The sequence below is a fragment of the Delphinus delphis genome, chromosome 13 (assembly GCF_949987515.2).
Source record: "Delphinus delphis chromosome 13, mDelDel1.2, whole genome shotgun sequence".
Taxonomy (NCBI): domain Eukaryota; kingdom Metazoa; phylum Chordata; class Mammalia; order Artiodactyla; family Delphinidae; genus Delphinus; species Delphinus delphis.
This window is the reverse complement of record NC_082695.1, coordinates 42,399,670-42,421,267: the sequence shown is the minus strand read 5'-3', so window position 1 is coordinate 42,421,267 and position 21,598 is coordinate 42,399,670. Positions and strand designations below refer to the sequence as shown.

The following is a 21,598-nucleotide window of genomic DNA, read 5'->3' as shown; positions in this document are numbered from 1 at the left end:
GAATCTAGTGTAGAAGTGTTTAATAACTATAAATCCAGCCCTTAGAATTCTGTAGCTAGATGGAGCACAATGTGGATGGATCTTTTTAAAAAAACATTATTTCCTCACTATGCCTGTGGTTCTTTATTAGAGACCTTATACCCTCATTAAATCCTTAGATCAGTCTTGTGAGGTAAGTATTCCTTTCTTCATTTATAAAAGAGGCAGTTTCTTGGTGCTTTTTTTTTTTTGTCTTTGATTACTGCTACCTGGAAAATGTGTTTAGTTGAGGGAAGTCGAACGTCAGAATATTGGAATATGGCTGTCATGGCATTTTAATTAATTAATTTATTTTTTACAAGGAGAATTTTTTAAAACATTTTATTTATTTATTTTTGGCTATGTTGGGTCTTCGTTTCTGTGCGAGGGCTTTCTCTAGTTGCGGCGAGGTGGGGGGCGCTCTTCATTGCGGTGCACAGGCCTCTCACTGTCGCGGCCTCTCTTGTTGTGGAGCACAAGCTCCAGACGCGCAGGCTCAGCAGTTGTGGCTCACGGGCCTACTTGCTCCGTGGCATGTGGGATCCTCCCAGACCAGGGCTCGAACCCGTGTCCCCTGCATTGGCAGGCAGACTGTCAACCACTGCGCCACCAGGGAAGCCCTGTCATGGCAATTTTAGTGAAATATCACAAGGTCATTATAAAGATTAAGTGAGATAGTACGTGTCACGTGTTGGGTATAGTGCTTGGCACACAGTGAGGGCCCCCAAGTGCTCCTTGTCGCTATGGTTATTAGTGGGCTCAGGGGCTGTCACAGCTGGAGCCCCTCTATGATAATCGAGGCCCAAGCTTTTTCCCCTTCAGGGCCCAGGGAGGGGTGGGCCTGGTGGACAGAAGGTGGTCCTGTGCCCCTCCCTCTCCCCCCTCCCCCAGCAGCACTGCCTTTTTCTGCTTTTCAACTGCAACTCAAGTGTAAGCTCTCTTCTGAAAAGTAAAGGTTCCACGTGAACAAATGTGGGCGCTCCCCTGAAGTTCAGCCTCCTCATTTTATGGCAGGAGCACTTGAACTGAGCTCTCCAAACTTCCAGCCTTTAGGAAATTAAAACAGGGGCAATGCCAACCCAACACTGAGATTGTAACATTGTGCCAGTTCAAAACGAGGACTGTTCTTACCCATCTCAGCATTTCCCGTGCCAGCCAGGCTGGAGTAAACGTTGATAGGCATACATATTGAAGTTACTCACCTTACAGTTTGTTTGGGACGTATTAAACATTTTAGAGCTAAAATATGGAACTGGCTGGGGCTTCCCTGGTGGCGCAGTGGTTGAGAGTCCGTCTGCCGATGCAGGGGACATGGGTTCGTGCCCCGGTCCGGGAAGATCCCACATGCCGCGGAGCGGCTGGGCCCGTGAGCCATGGCCGCTGAGGCTGCGCGTCCGGAGCCTGTGCTCTGCAACGGGAGAGGCCACAACAGTGAGAGGCCCACGTACCGCAAAAAAAAAAATATATATGGAACTGGCTGACACCATCTTTTTAGCAGTCATTTTCATTTTGTTTTTTGAGTTCTAATTTGTCATATTTTCCTCATCCCTTACCCTTCATATCACTTTTGAAATGCGTGTGAATTAAGGTCAATTAGCGTGTGTGTTGACACCCACCTCCAACTAAATCTCCGAATTATCTTCATATCCATCTTGAAGAGGTGGTAATTTCAGCTTAAGTGGCAATTAAAAAGCAAAGAATTACACTTAATAACCTCCGCGGGGGTACCTGAGGTCTGTTGTGGCGTCTCAACAAATGCTATTGGTCATCAATAATTTAGGCGGGATAGCCTGTGACTTCCACGTAGTTTTACAAGGTTACCAAGGGTGCCACTTCTCTCTGGGGAGATGGCAGAGAGAAAAGAGCCGTGCTGAAGCCCTGCTCACCAGATGCTTCTTAGCTGTGGGCCTGGAGCAAGTCTCCAAGTGTCCCTGAGCCTCAGTTTCCCTTTTTGGGGAAAACAATCGCATACCAGCTCTTTTCCAGCCCTGAGGTCATTTGCTATTTATTATCAAAGTAGTAATGTACTAATTCTGTTTTAGAGCTGCTACCTCAAATATGATCCCATGTTTAGGGATTAACAGTAATTTAGTTAAGCGTACTGTCAGAGTTGACAGTGAGGATATAGTCATGCTAATTAGAACAGGTACAGTGAATAGGATCTTGCTAGAGCTGTCTCATTAAGAGAGAGAATTGAATTGATTTTTATGCTTTTTTACAGATTTTTAAATTAACAGTAACAAATGACAGCAATTGGCTCCAAGTATATAGACTTTTATCTAGAACAGCCATAGTCCCTCTCCACGATGGTTATTTTTTTTACATTTCAAGGATGCTAATTTCTTACCTCCTATCTCCTTTTTTATCATCCAACTAAATTTATTATTATTTATCTAGAGAGAGACGTGGTAGTCACTGCTTAATTTAACGTTTTAATTTCCGTAGTCCAACTACATGCAACAGATCTATCAAGTACATTATAAGCAGATAAAATAATTCCACTGATGAAATTTATTTTGAGTATTATTTTATATAAATGGTTGAGTGAATATTAATACTGAGATCATCTTCCCCATTATTACTAACTTCCTTTGATTACCTTTTAGTTTGGGATTTCCATTAGAAGGCCAGCACGTCTTTAAATGTAAAGATTTAGAATATTTATTTGTTTCAACATAACACTTTCCCGTACAATACTGGACTGACTTACAAACAAGTAATTACTATTTTAGCATCACTCTCATACCAGACTCTCATCTTTCGCTTGTTTGTCATACATGCAAGCTGCAGAAGGAGGCATGTTATCTACGTGTGAGGGCACTTAATTCACGTGGGAATTCTTTAGGTCGTGGCTAACTAAGCCCCTCATCAGAGTGAGGAGTTTCTGAAGACATGTGAAAAGCAATCTTGTGGGATTTAAATAACGTAATTGTGAAAGTCGGGCAAGTTTTCATTAGCCAAGTGTCTTCGTTGAGCTAGAAGTTGTACTTAAACAGATTTGAGAATAAAGTAGTAAAAGTGATACAGTAATGAAAAATAAACTAAAAGCAGGAAAAAAATGAATTTTTACTGCTTACTATTCTTGTCAGTTAATAATATCAGAAGTTCATCAATATACACTATGTGTATCAGTTAGAGTATATTCACTTTGCTTAGCAGAAAAGATACTACTTGTAAAGTTTAAGTTTCTGGGTATTTGGATAGTACTGCATACTATACAGTATAATGTAAGCTGGGACCTCACAGCAAGTTCAGAACCACTAAACAGAGGGAATGAGAAAGGTTGTATGAGCGACGTATGTGTAGACAGGTATTTTGTAAGTATCTCTTAAAATAATCATTAAATCCTTTAGAAATAACATCATTTGTAAAGTCTTTAAAACCATCATAAAAAATAATAGCTTACTTGTGGACTTCCCTGGCCGTCCGGTGGTTAGGACTCCACGCTTCCACCGCAGGGGACACAGGTTTGAACCGTTGTCAGGGAACTAAGATCACACAAGCTGTGAGGTGCTGCCACAAAAAGAAAAAAAAATAGCTTACTTTTGTTAAAGGTTATATTCCAGGCACTAGGTAAATGCTTTTCATAACTGTCTACTCTTATACATGAATTATTGATTTTTCACAATAATCACAAAAAGCATTATTATTGCCTTGTTAAAGATGGCGAAACTGAGGCAGAGAGTGGTTAAATCGCACAGCAGGCACGTGATGGGACTAGGAAGGAAGCCCAGCGCTCTGGCCCTGGAGCCCTCCATTCCATTCTGCCTCTGTGCACCATTGCTGATGTGTTAGTAATATTTTTCTAAATAGAATTTAGAAAGAATAGCTGTCAGTTCATAAGATTATACTGTAAAATATTTTACTTCATTTGAACATGTTATTCTATTACCGAATAAACGTTCACCTAAGTTATTCGTAACATTTTTCATAGTGTCTGTGTTTAAATAACGTGCGGCTCTATGTTGCTCTATTATGTTGCTTGAAGCGTTCTGCCTGTTCCAGCCCCAGGTTCATTTTTTGTTTCCCCTTCTGCTTCTATTCTCTATACTAAAGCGGTTTCCAGTCCCTTCAATGGTTAGTGCAGCCATGGTGCTCCCACATTTCCCAGCCCCTCCTGGAATTCAGTATTAAATTATTCATCAAATGGTTATTAGTGCCTGGTAAATGCCGGGCTGTGTGCTGGAGACTGTCAACAAAACACTGTTCCGATCCCCACGGAACCCGTAGCCTGGTTGAGTTCCAGGGGTGACTTTGAGTACATCTCATTTGTGAAACGCTTCACCCTGGACTGGGAATTGGTGGCGTTTGACTCTCTACTCTTGTCCAGCCTTACCCCACCGACCCTGAGTCTGTACGTCGGAGCTGCAGGAACCCAGAATCACCCCCACAGGGCTGGCCACCTTGTCATTTTATGTAAACCTCAGCAAAACCAAGACTCCTCATGCCCTGCTTCTCCGAATGTGGACTGCTAACCCCCGAGGTTCCTCCCGGCGCCGGTGTTTTTATTGTGCAGTATGGCCGCATCAAGCTTCTGTCTTGGAAAGTATGCGTTTACTTTATTTCCACAAATTCCCTATCGCCTCATTAGTGTTTAATTTTTCCTTAATTGACATTTATGCCTGTTAACACCATGGGATGGTGGGTTTTGTCTTTTCTTTTTTATTTGATGAATGGGATGGGTAAATAACAAATCCAAAAGTGTTTGGGGCCCCGGCCCAAAGGGAGAAATCACTGAGGTCATTTACCGGAAGGCGAGCAGAGCCCTCAATTATGGAGCCTTATAGACTTGCTTTATCGTCATCAGTACTGTTTATTCATTTTCTACTGTGTGCAAAAATAAAAAAGTATTTCATTAAGTACTGTGGGGGGGTGGTAGGAAAAGTAACTGGGCAGTGCTTACCCCCCTCATTTCACTCTTATTGTGGCTGTAAGCTTTCGTTTGATGCCTGTGATCTTCCATCCTGCGGGCTGGAGCCGTTGATCTGCAAGCTCATATATGGGGCCAGCTTTCCATCAGGGTCAAGGATCTATCTGCTTGGTTCTCTAAAAATTAGGCTTCATCTCCACAATCTTCAGAAGGAAGCAGTACATAGTGGGATCATTCAGACTGGTTAGGAAGGAGACCAATGCAAACTGTAGGACGTAGAGAACGCTTCAAACCCTCCCCGCAAACCTCTCTCGCTGCTCCCCACTTAGAGGGATCAAGTAAGATCTACTGTGGAATAAATAAGAGGACCTGTGGGCCAGCAGCCGGGCGTTAGAAACTGACCTCCTGAATAGAAAAGTGGACAGGTGGTTGGGAAATGAGGAGATGAAACTAGTCCGATTCACCCCACTCTCCAAACACACACACTTTTCTTCCTGTCTCTATGGCATTTCCCTTTTCATCAATTTCTCTTCCCGCCTCCCTCCCACATCACTGGCCTTGTCTCCCTTCCTGCCCCTCCTCCATCCTTGTCTCCTCATTTCTTCTTGGCTTCTGCTCTTGGGCTATTTTCTGTTCTTTTCCTGCTGCCCTAAGGGCGACCGCTTTTCCCCTTCGACGACATTTCGTTACCCACCTCCTCACTCCGCCACCCCCTCCGTTGCCGTGGCATTATATAGCATCTTGTGGTTAAATAACCATCTAATATACAAAATTAAACCGGGGCTTTTAAGACTACCAAAGGCACTCTGCTGCACGTTGCACTTCCTTAAGTGGAAATGCTCCAGTGCAGTGCTGTCTGCTGCTTGCAGGCAAACAAGAGGGCAAGAAAGGATGGAGGAGGGGCAGGAAGGGAGAAAAGGCCAGTGACGTGGGAGGGAGACGGGAAGAGAAATTGATGAAAAGGGAAATGCCATAGAGACAGGAAGAAAAGTGTGTGTGTTCGGAGAGTGGGGTGATTCGGACTAGTTTCATCTCCTCATTTCCCAACCACCTGAGTCTGATCCAAGTCCTAGTGGGTCAGGCGCTACCAGATTGCCCCAGACCGAGGCAGCACATTTGAGAGGGGAAAATGCAAGCTTAGATCCTGGAATATTTTGCTTCTGACTTCTTAATCAACTAACTCTTTATGACCTCGGGCAACTATTGGGCCATCTGAATATTCCTGCTTCAGTTTCTCTTCTTTGCAAAAGACAGTATCGGCCTTCCTTCCTCTCTGGACCTTTTGGAAGGCTTATGGGTTGTGATTGTTCATAAGGTCTTTGGAGTTCTGGGATCTCATAAGTTAACTGCTTCATGGGCATAAGGCATTATGTAAATTCCAGGTATGATTTTTTTTTCTAATGCATTTCCATTTTTGTACCATACTTTTCTTGCCAATCAGGTTGATCTTTAAAAAGTTAGTTTTTTTACTCTTGTTGGTATTTATTTTAAGATACTTCTCCAAGAACACAGACGTCTCCTCCTTTATCGTGCGAAAACTGTAAGGAATCGCTTGTTGCAATAAAATCCGGAGGAGGGTGACTGCCTTGCTGCTGCCTTTACTGCTCATTCACTTTCTTCTTAGTCTGTGCTTTCGGAGCTATCTCCTCACCCATCTGCTCCTAAGCAGGAGGTTTCATCAATGTCCTCTCTAAAATTTCCCGAGAAACAACTCTCATACCAGGACCAGCAGTTCAGCTGCAGGCACTGCTGTGCCTCCCAGGGTCACTGGCCACAGCTGGCGGCTGCCAGATCCGGCTTCAACCACGTCATCAGGGGCAGAGTTGGAGCATCCCTAGAGTCACCTCCACTCTTACGTCATACCAGGGACTCATGGAACTAAGAATCGGGATGACCCAAACAGCCAGAATCCGTCTCCATCTTCTGAGGACAAATATTCCACCTGGCACGAGATGTCACCTGGGAGAAGCATTTTTGGCAAGCCACTCGCCCTCTGGCATGCCTGTCAATATGACACGCCACCCGTTGGTTCTAGTGTGGAAACCTCGAGACTGTTACTCTCAATTGCCCCGATTTTTAAAAATTATTCAATATGGCTTTTTGAAAAGATGACACTGATTCTGCTTATAAGAGATTCTTACTTTATTAAAAAGCATTTGTTTTCTATCACTCAGATAAATGTTTTCTATTCTATAAGGGAATCTCAGATAAGCTGCTTTCAGACCACTCTAGTATTTTACAACAGTATTGTTTATAAATATATAAACAACACTGCAGTAAAATATTGCACCAAGGAAAGAATATCTCTGAAGTAGGCGTTCTGCTCATTAAGCACCATATTTTATTGGCCATTTCCTCCTGTCAGTGAAGGCAAATAAAAAGCAGTAGTGATTCAAATTTAATCTTCCTAATCAGCTAGAGAAAATGCTATGATTGTTAAGAAATCTCTCTGTGTTGGCTTCTTCTTCTTCTTTTTTTTTTTTTTTTGCCCTCATAGTTTTGGAATGCCTTTCATTTCATGACCAGTTCTTCTTTCTTTCAAAAGAATTTTGAATTCCAATTCTGACCTCCTAAAATGCTAACTTTCTTAAAACATTTGAATCTCTATGGTTTATATTTTTAAAAATCATAGAATTATTTTTAAAAAATCAGGATTGAAAAAAGCGCTATAGACCAGCTGGTTCAATTGCATCTATTACAAATGAGGAAACTGAAGTGAGAAATGAAATAATTTGCCAAGGCCACATAACTCATCAGTAACACAGCTCAGACTAAAACTTGGGCCTCCACTCTGTCACGTCCTCAGGAAAACATCTCTGAGTTTAGAAACTTCAGGCGATGTCAACACTGTTAGAAACACTGTGACTGGTTTCCTTTTTAAAAGGTAATTGGGTCAAAAATTAGGAGTATGATCCTTGTAATGTGGAATTACTAAATAACAGGTATGTCTTATTTAAAAATAATGTACTCTGGGCTCATAAAACCAAGAGTGATTCATTCCTTACTGTACCAAAGTATTGTTTGCCCTCCAAATGATTCGCTTAAGTAGTTCTCGGGACATTTAAAATATAATTTGATTTTTTTTTTTTTTTTTTTTTTACATGGGGCTCTCTTGTCATCAGGAATTCCTTGTGTATATGGTTTATTCCTAAATCAGACTCTCACTCCCTGAATTGTTCACTTCCACAGTACCCTAGCCCGGCACAAAACAGGTTAGTGAGCCAACATTTTCTCAGCGAATGAACAAGTGAGCAAATGAACTTTTTGAACACACCTATTATGTAAATGAGAGTAAGTCAGCATACTTACAAATTTGTGTATCTTAATTTTTTTATTTTTTAATGCATAAACATCGAGCAGGGCTTCCCTGGTGGTCTAATGGTTAAGACTCTGCGCTTCTAATGCAGGGGACACGGGCTCCATCCCTGGTCAAGGAAGTTCTGCATGCTACAAGGCATGGCCAAAAACAAAAGAAAAAGTGTTTCTCATAAAGGTCAAACAAATAGGCATCTTAAGATATTTCTAAGGACTCAGTTAAGGTTAGAAGGCACCCATTTAGCTTTTGACACTCTACCGGACAAGGAATTTTTATGACCACATCGAAGAGAACAGTAAGTCAAGCTTATTGTTTATTTAGAGGCAGATGTGTCCTGTAGGTAACATCTAGGACTAGCAGTTAGAGCAATCAATGAAATGCCAATTTTCTGTGCCGGGGAAACAGAGTCAGGAGCTGGGGGGAAGGTGTCCACTTCCTAGACCAGCTGGCTCCTGCCTTGTGCCTGACCACTAACCATCCATCCTTCAAACTCTCCAGCCAGTTGTCTTCATCCCAAAACAGACCAAGTGGAAAAATGTGGGTGGAACAACACAAATCTCTCCCTTCTCTTGTGAAAACCAGGGCATGGATCGTCTCGTAGTAGAGAGTGGTAACCGTATCCTGGTACACAATGGCTAGCGTGTAAAATATCACAGTAAATTCATTACTAGATAATTATAGGCTAAGCCACTTGACCTCAGAGTCAACTTCCTTCTCTGTGAAATGGCGATAATACTTAACATTGTGCAGAGGTTTCTGGTTTCAGACTAGGCCCTCTCTGAGTGTCAGGTACTGTTTCACTGTCAACCTTTGCTGCCATCTGCATCTTCCTTCCAAGAAAGCAGGTGCAGAACCGACTTCTGGAAACGCAGGAGGTGTGCGTGTGCGGCTTTTATCATCTTGCTGGGTTTTAGATCTGGGAATGGAGGGGACCTAGGGGAGGGCACAGATGACCAGATAGCTCCCAAGAGTGTGGAAATCATAGGCCCCTGCCCCTTTCTTTCAGGATCAAACTAAATAGGCTTGTGTCAGCTAAATATGGGCTTACCGTGACCTGAGGCCCATTTAATTTTCTGTTCCGCACATTTCCTCCCTGGCGAGAAAATAAAGGGAAGGGAAGCATTACCCCTAAGTTCTGTTCCATTTCTGTATTGCTTCATTCAGTCCTTCATTTAAAAACGTCCAAAAAAAGCTGATTATGAAAGTAAGATATAATAGTGTGCCAAGAGTATGTACTAATGGATCTGATTGAGCAAACTAGTGCTGTTTTTCTCCTTGTTTAAAATAATATTTTTTTAATTTCAAAAGTAATAAATGTTCAACACCATAAAGCACCAGAGAAAAAAACAAAAACAAAATTTTCTTGTAACATCATCCCCCACTCCTGCCCCCTACTAATATTTTGGTGCATTTAATTTCAAATTTTTTCATGGTACATACACATGTTTTTGCAAAAAGTGGCCTCTCCCTATAGAACTGTGACGGAGCCTGCTTTCGCTTTAATGCTATGTTTTAATTTTTAAAAAGCAGTAATATCCATAGTTAAGCTACAATGTCTATTTTAAAATACTCTGTGATGTTTTAAGTACATTTAAAAATATCTAAGAAATCTAATTTAAAAATTAATCCAGCTATAATAAACACAGCAAAATTCTATCGAAATGTTCCCGTTTTACAAATTCGCTTTGCTTTTGGGGAAAAAAAAAAAAACAGAGAAATCTTGGCAAATGGTTGTTCTTTTCATGGTCCCAGCTTGATAATCTAATACAGGAACTTCTTGGATGTGTATTTCATTACTGGAGGGGAAAAAGGCACATTGAGGGCACTCACTCCATATCTGGCAAAGATTGTGCATTAAAATAGATAAACAATAGTAACCCCTACTCCTGGCCCAAGGCAAGAAGAGTAACATTTTGCTTTTTCAGATTAGGAAGTAATTGCGGATTAATTTAACACAGTTGCTAGTCATTTTGAAACAACTTTGAAGTCTCCTATTTTTTACTTCTGTTTTATTTTAATCTGTGAAATTAAGATTTGATCTGAAAAAAATGTTAATACAGCTCAAGTGCCATTTCATTTATGAACCTACTGGGATGAGCTCATTCTCTACTTCCTTTTATAGGTTTTGTCCAAAGCACGTAACTCACATGTTGTTATGCTCTGTCCTATTTTGTTTTTATTTATCTGTATCCCACTATGTAGTACTTTATCAGTGTAAAACGCTGCCTTTCTCACCCATGGGTCTTACCTCCTCAACTGCTTTAAAACTTCTCTATACTTCTCACTGGATCCATAGACATCTTCTCTGTACATCGGGTGTACTGGTGTATTAAATTTCATTTTTCACGTGCAGAAGGAAAGAAACTTCCTTTGTCTTTCTCGGTGCCATGCACTGTATCGTATGCCTTCACAAACATCTCACCCACTGCCAGCTTTATCTCTCTGTGGGGTGGGAAGATTCATCCTGTCTTACAGATGAGGAAACTAGAGTTCCACAGGTTTGGTAACTTCTCCAAGATGACACAAAGGCTGAACCTGAACTCAAACCAGGTCTTCAGATTCCCAAAACCAGGGCTCTTTCTCCTGTACACTTGAGGTGTTCTGTGTAGGTGATTTTTTCCCCAGCTATATAAACTTCTGAAATTTGTCTCACCTTTAAAAAAAGTTTTTCTTTATCATATTTGGGCAGAAAATTTTCTTCAATATATTATATACTTTCCAATCTAAGTTAGTCTGGGGTTTGACCTGGGGATGACTTAATTTTGGATGATTCTTGTATAGGCTAGAAAACCAATGACCACACTTGTTATGCGTCTCTGAATGAAGCAGGATCTATGAGTTGGAAGGGAGTTCCTGTGAATAAAGTGAATGGAAGATTTGATACCAAGTTTGGATGTTCAGAAGACTTTTCAGCCTAATTCTCTGCTGACTTCAGAGATTGACAGAAACAATCTTCAATTCTGAAATAATGCTAGGGCTTGGTTGGTTTTTTTTTTTAAACCTATATGAAATTATAAGAAAAGATTTCTTTTTCTCTCTCTCTCCAGGGTCATTCTGCTATTTAAAGTCAGAAGAGACCATAAAGTTTGACACATAGTAGGACCCCAATCAATGCTACTTGAATGAAGGAACAGTGAGGGCCCTTACAAAATATGTTGGCATTATGGTTGAGAGTCTTACTACCCGATTGAGTAACTATGGTCAGTGAAGGGATGTTTCTCTCTAAAAAACCTTGACTGTGAGTCCAACAGGATTGTGTCAGCTCTAAACTAACCCTCCCAAGGTAATCACAGATTTCCTTCCTAGGAATCAGGATCCTGGTCTAAGACACTTTGATTGCAGGCTCATGGCCTAAATGGTTGGCCAACTATCAGAAAACAGAATCAATCAGAACACTCCATTCTCCATGCATTCCATATAATTTAGAAGCTACTTGAGTATGTGTGTGAGAGTGTGTGTGATATAAATATATGTATTTTAAACCCAGGCTGAAATATGTGGAACAGTTATGATTTGTGTTGAATTCCTTCGCTGCTCTATTGAATGTTATGAATTATAATATCAAATAATATAGGTAAATATTTTACTATAGACATGCTTTTCTGGAAGTATCCCTAAGAAACCTGCTTCTTTTCCCAGTGATAGAGGTAATATAGTCCTACTTGACAGTGAAACGTGACATGAGACAGGGGCATACATTCTTAACAAATAAAGTCATTAAAACTTTCAGTTTAAACTTTAGCTCATTTGTTCTAGGCGGTGCCCCTGGGGCTCCTGTTTGAACAGCACACAGCAAGGTTAGATTTAGGAGGCAAAGTTTTCATTAGCTTCTTTTGAAAGATGCCTGAAGTCAAATCCCTCCCCCAAAATCATTGCCGCTCTGCTGGATAGGTGAGATAGATGATGAAGCTACAAGGAAGCCGCAGACTGAAAGCAGCTGGGAAATGGAAATTTTAAAGATAAACTGATCAACATGCCTGGAAAATCTCTACAGGATAGAAATGAGGGAAAGAAGAATTAGAAATAGAATTTCAGGTACTGTTTCATGTCAGGGTATTAGAGTCAGATTTGGTGAATCCTACGAGAGGGAATAATAAACGTCTTTTTGGCTTTTAAAAGAAGACTGTATTTCACAGAAATTTAAATGAGTAACCATCTGAACAGGAAAGTGTTTTGATTGGAGGAGTTTCTTCCAAGACTATTTTTGGTTTATTTTCTTTTTAAGTATAATGTAAGAGTCAAGTGAATAGGGGACTTCCCTGGCGGTCCAGTGGTTAAGACTTCGCCTTCCAATGCAGGGGGTACGGGTTCGATCCCTGGTCAGGAAGCTAAGATCCCACATGCCTCCTGACCAAAAAACCAAAAGCATAAAAGAGAAGCAATATTGTAACAAACTCAATAAAGACTTTAAAAATGGTCCACATCGAAGAAAAAAAAAAAAAAAGAGTCAAGTGAATAAATCTTAGGCATACATACGTGTACAACGGTTTAACCTCCCAGAATAAGATTCAGGACTTTTCTAGCTCTCCAGAAGGCTTGTTCTTATCCCCTCCTAGCCAGCTACCCCCCACCCCCCAGAAAAGGTGGCCAGTGTTCTGAGCTTTGTCATCACAGATTCCTTTTGCTGTCTGTCACCTCAGGGGAAGGGAGTCATTCGGGATGTGCTTTTATGTCTCCGGACTGGCTCTCCGAGATCCAGAGATGTGTGTGCAGCATCCCCGCTGTGTGGTTACTAATCTCTTTTATTTTCATAAAATCAGTAAAATAGGGAGAAATACTGTTAGAAGGGGAGAGGGAAATGCATGTTTTGGGTGGGGGGGGGCAGTCATAGACCATTTGTACTCACTTTAAAATGTCCCTGCTTCTCCCTGAGTGATAAGTTCAAGTTTATCATGATTTGGGCGTCCATAGATTAAGAAAAATTCGAGTAGAGTTTACTCTGCTGTCCAATATGACAGCCACGAGCCACACTTGGCCTACCTACCTTAAAATTTAAATTGATTAAAATAACTTAAAATTACAAATTTAGTTCCTCAGTTGCCCTAGCCCCACTTCAGGGGCTCAAAAGCCACATGAGGTTGTGGCCACCCTACTAAATGGTGCAAATGCGGAACATTGTTTCCATTCCTGCAGAAAGTTCTGTTGGACAGCGCTGTTTAGAAAGCTGGCTATGAGCTTCCTTGCTCTTCCTCTTCCCCTTTTCCCTTCCTAAGGATGTTATGGTGGGTTTACTTATGTTTTCATTGTAAGTTACCATTTAATTCTGTGGTCCTCAGACCATTGTCTTACAAGCTTCTGTTTCCTGTACTTTCCCTCCATACTTGGGAAGAAAACAAGTGGAAGAATTCTCACAGTGTACTGAAATTTTAATTTCTAGAATATACCATGTGCTCTCCTTCCTGCATCCCACTGTGAGTTGACTTCTCATCCATCAGATCTCAGCTTAGACTGTCCCCAGGGAGCCTTCCACATCCCACCTCCCAGCCCCCCAAGACTGGGTTATGTATCCCTGCAGTTAAGCTGCCACAGTAAACTGCTGGCCTTCCCCTACCTGTTTCCTGGCTTCTCTCTCCCACTGAACAGGACCAGCCTGTCCTGTCCGCTCGTGTATGCCCATCCCTGGGGACACTGCCTGGTACTGTGGAGGGAAGGAACAGTGGGCTGCACAAGGAAGGGGCAATAACCCAGTAACTTAATGTTAGAGTGGGGTTCCTTCCCCCAGCCCACCACCCGGATGAGGAGTCTGTTCCAGAAGGGGGATTAGCAGAAACGCATTTCTGTCTGGCCGCGCTTCCGAATACACCTCAGTGCTCTGAGCTGTTTCTCCAGCAGTGATGTTGGCGCATCCAGACGCTTGCACTCTCTCTGGTTAAAGTTCATGGTTTTCGTCTCATCCAAAGTGAGATGCTAAAAGACATATACAAACTGAGATGGTGCTGGGCGAGCAATTAAAAATGGGCAAGTGTAGTTGAAGAGTGGCGATAACATGATAGAAAATTCTGCTGCGTCTGGCAGCAGGCAGCTGTTCTTGGCATCACAGGCCAAGTCTCACCAAGCCGAATGACCTCTTGGGGAGGCGGCTGTATCCAGGAAGGGTAGGAATCAGGATCAGTAGCAGAAATCCCAACTCAGACCAGCTTTAAAGATGAACTTATTTTCCCAAGTATCAGGAAATCAAGAGACTGGAGGCTGAGAGTTGGTTGATTTGGTGTCTCAGCAGTGAAAGGGAGGACCCAGATCAGCCTTCCTGGGCATTGGCTTCATCCTTAGGCTGGGAGGGAAGTGGCTTCTGTAGGCTCAGGCATCCCATCCGGGACCTCAGCATCTATAGATAAAAAAGAGAAAGTCTCAGTTCCGGTCACTGGTGAGGGGAGGAGGTGGCCAGAGTTGTGTCGCTGAAGCATCTGGAGTTGATGCAATAGATCCGAGGGTCTCCTACAAGTGCCAAGACCACCAGCCCAAATATGCTCCCCCAGCCCAGCCTATGCATTCTTTCAGCCTGCATCAGTGCAGAAAATACTGAGTGGAAACCCTTAACTCCATTAGCTAAGAGCAGTTAATGCTTTAGAAATGATCTAACCAATGGAACAAATACGGAACACAGAAAGCTCCCAGGATGGGAAGAGAGAGCCTCGGAGAAGAGGTAGGAAGGCTCAGCAAGGACCAATTATAACACGACAAGTCTTACTAGAACCAACAAGGACCTACTGTATAGCACAGGGAACTATACTTCATAGTTTGTAATAACCTATAAGGGAAAAGAATCTGAAAAAGTGTGTGTGTGTGTATACATATAAATAACCGAACCACTTTGCTGTACACCTGAAACTAGCACAACATTGTAAATCAACTATACTTCAATTAAAAAAAAAAGTCTTACTCGTCTGCCTGAGCCAAGCCATTAGGAAACTTCCTCCTTGCCCTTAAGGGTTAATCCCCCCACTACCCCTCACCCCCCAACTGAGGAAACACTGGTTTAATGTTAAATTTAGTAAGATCTATACATACACGATTTTCAGCGTACATGGTATATATTCTGAGAAATCAGGAATCCTTCAACCGATCAGTTATGCTTTCACTTTTTCCTCCTTCTCCGTAGACCTCACAGAGTTAGAGCTGTGCTGAGTGAGGTCACAGTCTAACTACAGTATTAACCCTGCAGAACTGTTCATTTTTGCCCGAGCACCCAGAGGCAGGATATAGAATGTGTCCAACTGAAAAACTATTACAGAAGATGCAGTGCTGTGATGGACTGAATTGTAACCGAGACGGGGATGTGTGTGTGTGTGTGTGTGTGTGTGTGTGTGTGTGTGTGTGTGTCTTTAGCCAAGAAATCATTTTCTAAAAGGAAGTCAGGTAGTACGTAGCTCTTAAAAGTTGAGGTTATATGATTGTATTTTTAAAGGAAAAATGCATTTTCTGACACACAAATTTTAAAATGCTACTTTGAATATTTCCCAGCCTTAACTGTTTTATATTTCCTACCAACTGTGTCCTTGTTTTTTAGTTTTTTCCCCTATCCAGTACCTCTTTCACTTTTCTCTCTGTGTTACAAACATCGCTTGTGTTTTCTAATATCTATTTTGCATTGTTAAAAATATACAGGAATGTATAAGGGTAACACAGTGAACATCCACGAACCCACCACCCAATTTAAGAAATAAAACATTAGCTCTTTTTTCTATGACTGTTCCTGAGCTCTGTTTAATTCAGCCTGGAGAAAAGCACCACACAGGTGGTCAATATTTTGTGTAAAGGCCCCATCACCACCCCGTTCACAGTAGATGCGGAGTTTCAGGAAGCACGTGCGTTCTCAGTCTTGCCTGGACGTGTGGTTAATGCTAACTTGTCTAACAGTTGTGCCCCAGGTAACTCCTAAAGCTGTTTCGGATCATAAAATCTGGGATGTTTTGCAAATTTATATTTCATCATGCTGGGCTTTATGCACAAAAACTAGATGACTTCCCGTTTGTAATCTCCATCAAAGGCATTTCTCAAAATCCCTTTATTATGCCTTATCACTGGCGCTACCACACATTGTCTGCATGTTTGCAAACAATCTCTGGCTAAGTTATAAATCTGCGAGTATCCTTGTGGCGTTCGCCTAGCAGAGTTCAGACATAAGTGCTATTTTAGCTTATTCCTCAATCGTAGATTCTAAATACTTGACCCCCTTCATTGAGTGCCAGAGACCTGACTTGACTTGTCTGTGGTTCGGGCTCTAATTTAAAAGCAATCAACCATGTCTGAATAGTGTTTGAAATATTTATATTGTATCCATGGAAAGGATGTCATATTTTATTTTCTCAAGAGTACAGTTCCTTTAGCACGCTCTCGCTGCCGTCACGTGATGCTCCGTTTGCTCCTGTGGTACCGTTGCCTGTGGGGCAGCACATTGTACACGAACGTCTGCCTCACCCAACCTTGGGAACTTGATCTCTTCCAGGAGCCCAGCATGCAGAAGAGCGGCTTGCTCATGGCTCCCAAGCACATGCTTAATCACTGGAGGGGACATTCTTTTCAAAGTGTCCTCAGCTCCATAGTCTTATAGGGAGAGAAACAGGAACCAGATGGGTGGAGTGTGGGTTGATTTTTTTTTTTTTTCATCTGTTGACGGATGAACTTCTGGTGCCTATTTGCAAGGTTGCTTTGAGTATGTGAGCTGGTGGCTAGACCAGTCATGTCCTCTTCTTCCTGATTTGGAACATAGAAATTGAAGAAAACATTCTGCAGAACCCAAGTGCCGAAGGTCTGAATTTGTCCCGAGCCCACAGCAGTAAGGACGTTTTCCAAGAGAAGGATAAAGCATATGTATTTTATTTAGAGTGGACTGTTTTAAGTGTTATCTTTTCATTTGGAACGAATAGTAGTTCTCCACGTGCCATTAACCAGTTGTTAAATGTGAGAATTCATTAGTTAAATAAGACATCACAGTGTGTGGGATGATGTGAAATGAACATTAGCTCAGCTCCTTGATTCCGAGCATGGGAAGTTTTCCTTTTCTTTGTTACAGAGTTGGGGGGCTTTTTGATATTCATTACAACAAAAGCGAGAGCTTGCTGATCTTCCAGATTTTATTGCCAAACGAATATCAACACTAGTCACTGGCTTCTTCTGTAGGATGTATGGGTTTCCTTTCTCTCCACAAAAGAAGACATGTCTAAACTTGCTTATCTCTCTATAGGACAGTCGGCCCAATATGTCAAGACCTCTGATCACTAGATCTCCTGCATCTCCACTGAACAACCAAGGCATTCCTACTCCAGCACAACTCACAAAATCCAACGCACCCGTCCACATCGACGTGGGCGGCCACATGTACACCAGCAGCCTGGCCACCCTCACCAAATACCCCGAATCAAGGTAATCCGAAAAGCCGCAAAGTCACGCTCCAGAGTGCATGTATTTGATGATCTAACTGTTTTTCCTTTGACCAGCTTAGCAGTGCAGCCTCGCCAGGGCCAGGGGTAGGACATGAAAGCATCATGTGGGCCACCTGTTATGGAGGCAGCTCTGGGACATGACCGTAAATCTCCTACGAGTCAGGGTTTGATCCAGAGATTAGCCGAGGACGTGTGAAAGTGTCACTGAGAATGGGGTTCTGTGATATTTCACTCCTCTGAGAGCTTCACGTTTCTCAGCGTAGTAAACAAAGGATGATGATTTCTACCCCTGACCTTTCTTCTGTCCTCTTCTTCTGAAACACACTTTCTTATCGAGTCTTAGAATTTTATAGTTGGCCCAACTTGTGAACTGGAGAAAAAAAAAAAAAAGAGAGACTCTTATCAGTAGGGCGGTATATTTAGAACAGTTGGCAGAAGTACAGAAAGATAGCCTTGTCTGAAAAAAAAATGAAGGGCAGTGGAAGTTATGAACGCTCGAGGCAGATAAGCAAATAGGAAAAGGGTATGAAGGGGGAGAGTGGTTTATAAATGGGCGTGTACACCACACTGATGAGAACTCCCCTCCCACGCCCCACTCACCCATTTCTTTTTCTTTTTTTAAAAGTTTATTTATTTATTTGGTTGGGCTGGGTCTTAGCTGCGGCAGGTGGGTCCTTAGTTGCAGCAAGTGGGCTCCTTAGTTGCGGCATATGAACTCTTAGTTGCAGCATATGAACTCTTAGTGGCGGCACGCGTGTGGGATCTAGTTCCCTGACCAGGGATCGAACCCGGGCCCCCTGCACTGGGAACGTGGAGTCTTAACCGCTGCACCACCAGGGAAGTCCTGCCACCCAGCCTTTTCTAAAGGAGTTTCCAAGGAAACAATTTACTTTGTGCCCCAGGACACCCCTCCTGGCTCCACCTAGATCTGGGGGCTGAGGCAGATCCTATTAGGGAATTTATCCTCGGGCCACTCGGCTGGTGGGTAGAGGAAGAGGCATGAGCTCACGTAGGCTGATGTCAGGAGAAAGGGTGTTTCTCTGCTTGTTTCTGCTCAAATGGAATGGAAACATAGCACTTGGGCTTCAGAAAAGCACTCTTTGCATTTCTGAGAACCTCCTACAATATGACAGGTATCAGGTAACTTACAGCCTAAGAAGAGAGCACTGACATACAAATCACTGTCATAACTGCACAAAGACTGCTTTTGTGGTTTTTGTTAGTCTCACTTCACTATCTGATATTTTATGAAGGAATGTGAAGGTTGAGAAAAGATGAAATATTTTCCCTCTCAATTTCCAGATTTCATTTCTACAATAGACATGAAATGATTTTTCAAAAGCAGATGTTATAAATTCAGTTACCCAAAACACCTGTATATTGGGAATTCCCTGGCGTTCCAATGGTTAGGGCTCCATGCTCCTACTGCAGGGGGCATGGGTTCTATCCCTGCTCAGGGAACTAAGATCCTGCAAGCTGTGCAGCATGGCCAAAAAAATAAAAAAAAATTTTTAAATGTATATTTTAAAATGAAATGATCATATCAGTCAGTTGTTAGTATTACTGAGTCTCCACCCTCCCTAAATGCATTGTTATTGGATGCTACAAAATTGTTACATGATGGTTGTATTTCTTAAGAGTATCGTTATATAAGGAGGTTCTTTTTTTAAAAAAAAAGTCTATTTCCATTCCTTCTAACCTTCTAACACCAACATCGACAATAGAAAATCACTGTGCCTCTTCAGATGAACACTTAATTCTAGGGGGCAAGTCACCAAACAAACATAAGTCAAAAAGCAAGTTTCGACGATAGCAGAATGCACTGGTCTGATCTGGCGGCCTTTTCCTTCAGTCTGATTATTAGACTGTGATACAGGAGGGAAGTTAGTCATTACACTATTTGCATGTGGTATAAATGGTAGGTTTTCTCGTGCTCATTGCAGCTGGGTGGGTCTCTTCCCACTGCCTAAGGCCCACCAGGGTTTTGGCTTTTGTGAAGCTCACCGGTGTCACTTGGCGTATTGGCAGTGATATAAGATAGACAGTGAGGGACTCTGTAAATTCAGTTCCTCTCTCGCAAGTCATTTGCCGTTTCAATCGTGTCGATGCTTGGCAGTATTAAAGACCTCTGATAGTGTCTCATTTGGAGAGCTTTCCTCAGGCCAACTTTCCATGGGTATTTCTAAGAGTCCCCTTTTTGTCCCTTATTATTTTCCCCCTGAGACGTGCATCGCGTTTCATGGATCTCAGTACAGATTCAGCACTCTCGGTATCTGTACTGTCTCATATGGGAACCACTAGCCACGTGCAGCTTTGAGCACTTGACGTGTGGCTGGTCCAAACTGAAATGTCCTTTAAGTGTAAAATATACACTGGATTCTAAAGACTTAGTGCCCCCCAAATGTGAAATATCTCAAAAATTTTATATTGATTTCATGTTGGAGTGATACTATGATAATATATTGAGTCGTATAAATAATAATAGAGTTAAATAAAATATATTAAAATTAATTTCACCTGTTTCTTTTTAAGCTCTTTTTTTTTTTTTTTTTTTTTGTGGTACGCGGGCCTCTCACTGTTGTGGCCTCTCCCGTTGCGGAGCACAGGCTCTGGACGCGCAGGCTCAGCGGCCATGGCTCACGGGCCCAGCCGCTCCACGGCATGTGGGATCTTCCCGGACCGGGGCACGAACCCGTGTCCCCTGCATCGGCAGGCGGACTCTCAACTACTGCGCCACCAGGGAAGCCCCTCTTTTTACTCTTTTAATGTGGCTACCAGAAAACACAAAATTACAGACGTGTCTCACTCTTTATTGCTGTTGCACAGCACTGAACTATATATATGCACAGATTTTTTTAAAAATCTCATTAAACCTCCCCCTCCCGAAACCTGATGCTTACACGCATCATAAATTGAATTTCTCTTTCACCAACTTAATTAGAAAAGATAAAATTGTTCATCTTTCTTTCTTGACCTTTCTCTATGCTTCGCTGTCACCTCTGTGTTCCCAGTGTCCTGGGAGCAACATCAAAAATAATATGTGGTTCATTAGTCCCAGGTTTGAATGCTGACGCTCCCATTTAATAGTTGTTTGGCCATGGATAGGTTCAATTTCTAAGTGCCTGTCTTCTGTCTTGTAAAATAGACACAAATACGTCTTCTTCCAAGGTTATTGGGAGGATTAAATGTGATTATGGAAAGCACGACATGGCCCTGTGCCCAACACGTTGTATTGCCTTTATACTTAATCTTCTGCCAAACCCAGCAATTGTTTCTTTTCCAACTGCCTTCCAAACTCCAAATATATCCCATTCCTTCATTTCCTAGACCACAGAAACAGCCTCACTTCTGGATACTTGCCTGGATTTATAAAGGCTCAAGGGCCTCCTTGCCTGCACCTTCTGGTCCTTTATCTTTTTTTTTCTTTTTTTTTGCGGTACGCGGGCCTCTCACTGCCGTGGCCTCTCCCATTGCGGAGCACAGGCTCCGGACGCGCAGGCTCAGCGGCCATGGCTCACGGGCCCAAACGCTCCGCGGCATGTGGGATTTTCCCGGACCGGGGCACGAACCCGTGTCGCCTGCATCGTCAGGCGGACTCACAACCACTGCGCCACCAGGGAAGCCCTGGTCCTTTATCTTTAATGTCCCCACCTGTCTTGGAACTGCCAAGCTATCCCAAGATCATCTTTTTTGTTAGGAGATATTTTTAAGCCTATGTCCAAACTTTTGGAAACAAGCCCTACAAGTAATTTATGTTTCTGTTGCTTACACCTAAAGCAGATGACACTGGCTGGAAAACAATGCTGTGGATGTTGAATGGACCACCGTGTGTTGCTTTGCTTCCTCTTGGATTTGGGAGGGGGCGGGGGGGGTGCTTGGAAAGAAATTAAATGTTCATTTCAAAGCAGCAGTCAGTTTAATGGGACCCATCCACAACTTTCAGTAGTCAAAGATATAGGGAAGAAATAGTTCTTCATGCTTTTTCCGCAGATGTCAGATGCTCCTTCCAAC

At 42.4% G+C, this 21,598-nt stretch overlaps 1 protein-coding gene across 4 annotated transcripts in view; it reads left to right on the top strand.

Annotated features, from left to right (window-relative positions):
- KCTD1 (potassium channel tetramerization domain containing 1) overlaps positions 1-21,598 on the top strand; it is a 182,081-nt gene that overhangs the window by 120,360 nt on the left and 40,123 nt on the right. For all 4 annotated transcript variants that reach the window (XM_060028828.1, XM_060028829.1, XM_060028826.1 and 1 more), the window contains exon 2: positions 17,389-17,567. In XM_060028828.1, coding sequence (XP_059884811.1) covers positions 17,389-17,567 — 179 coding nt within the window. The remainder of the gene's footprint in view (positions 1-17,388; positions 17,568-21,598) is intronic.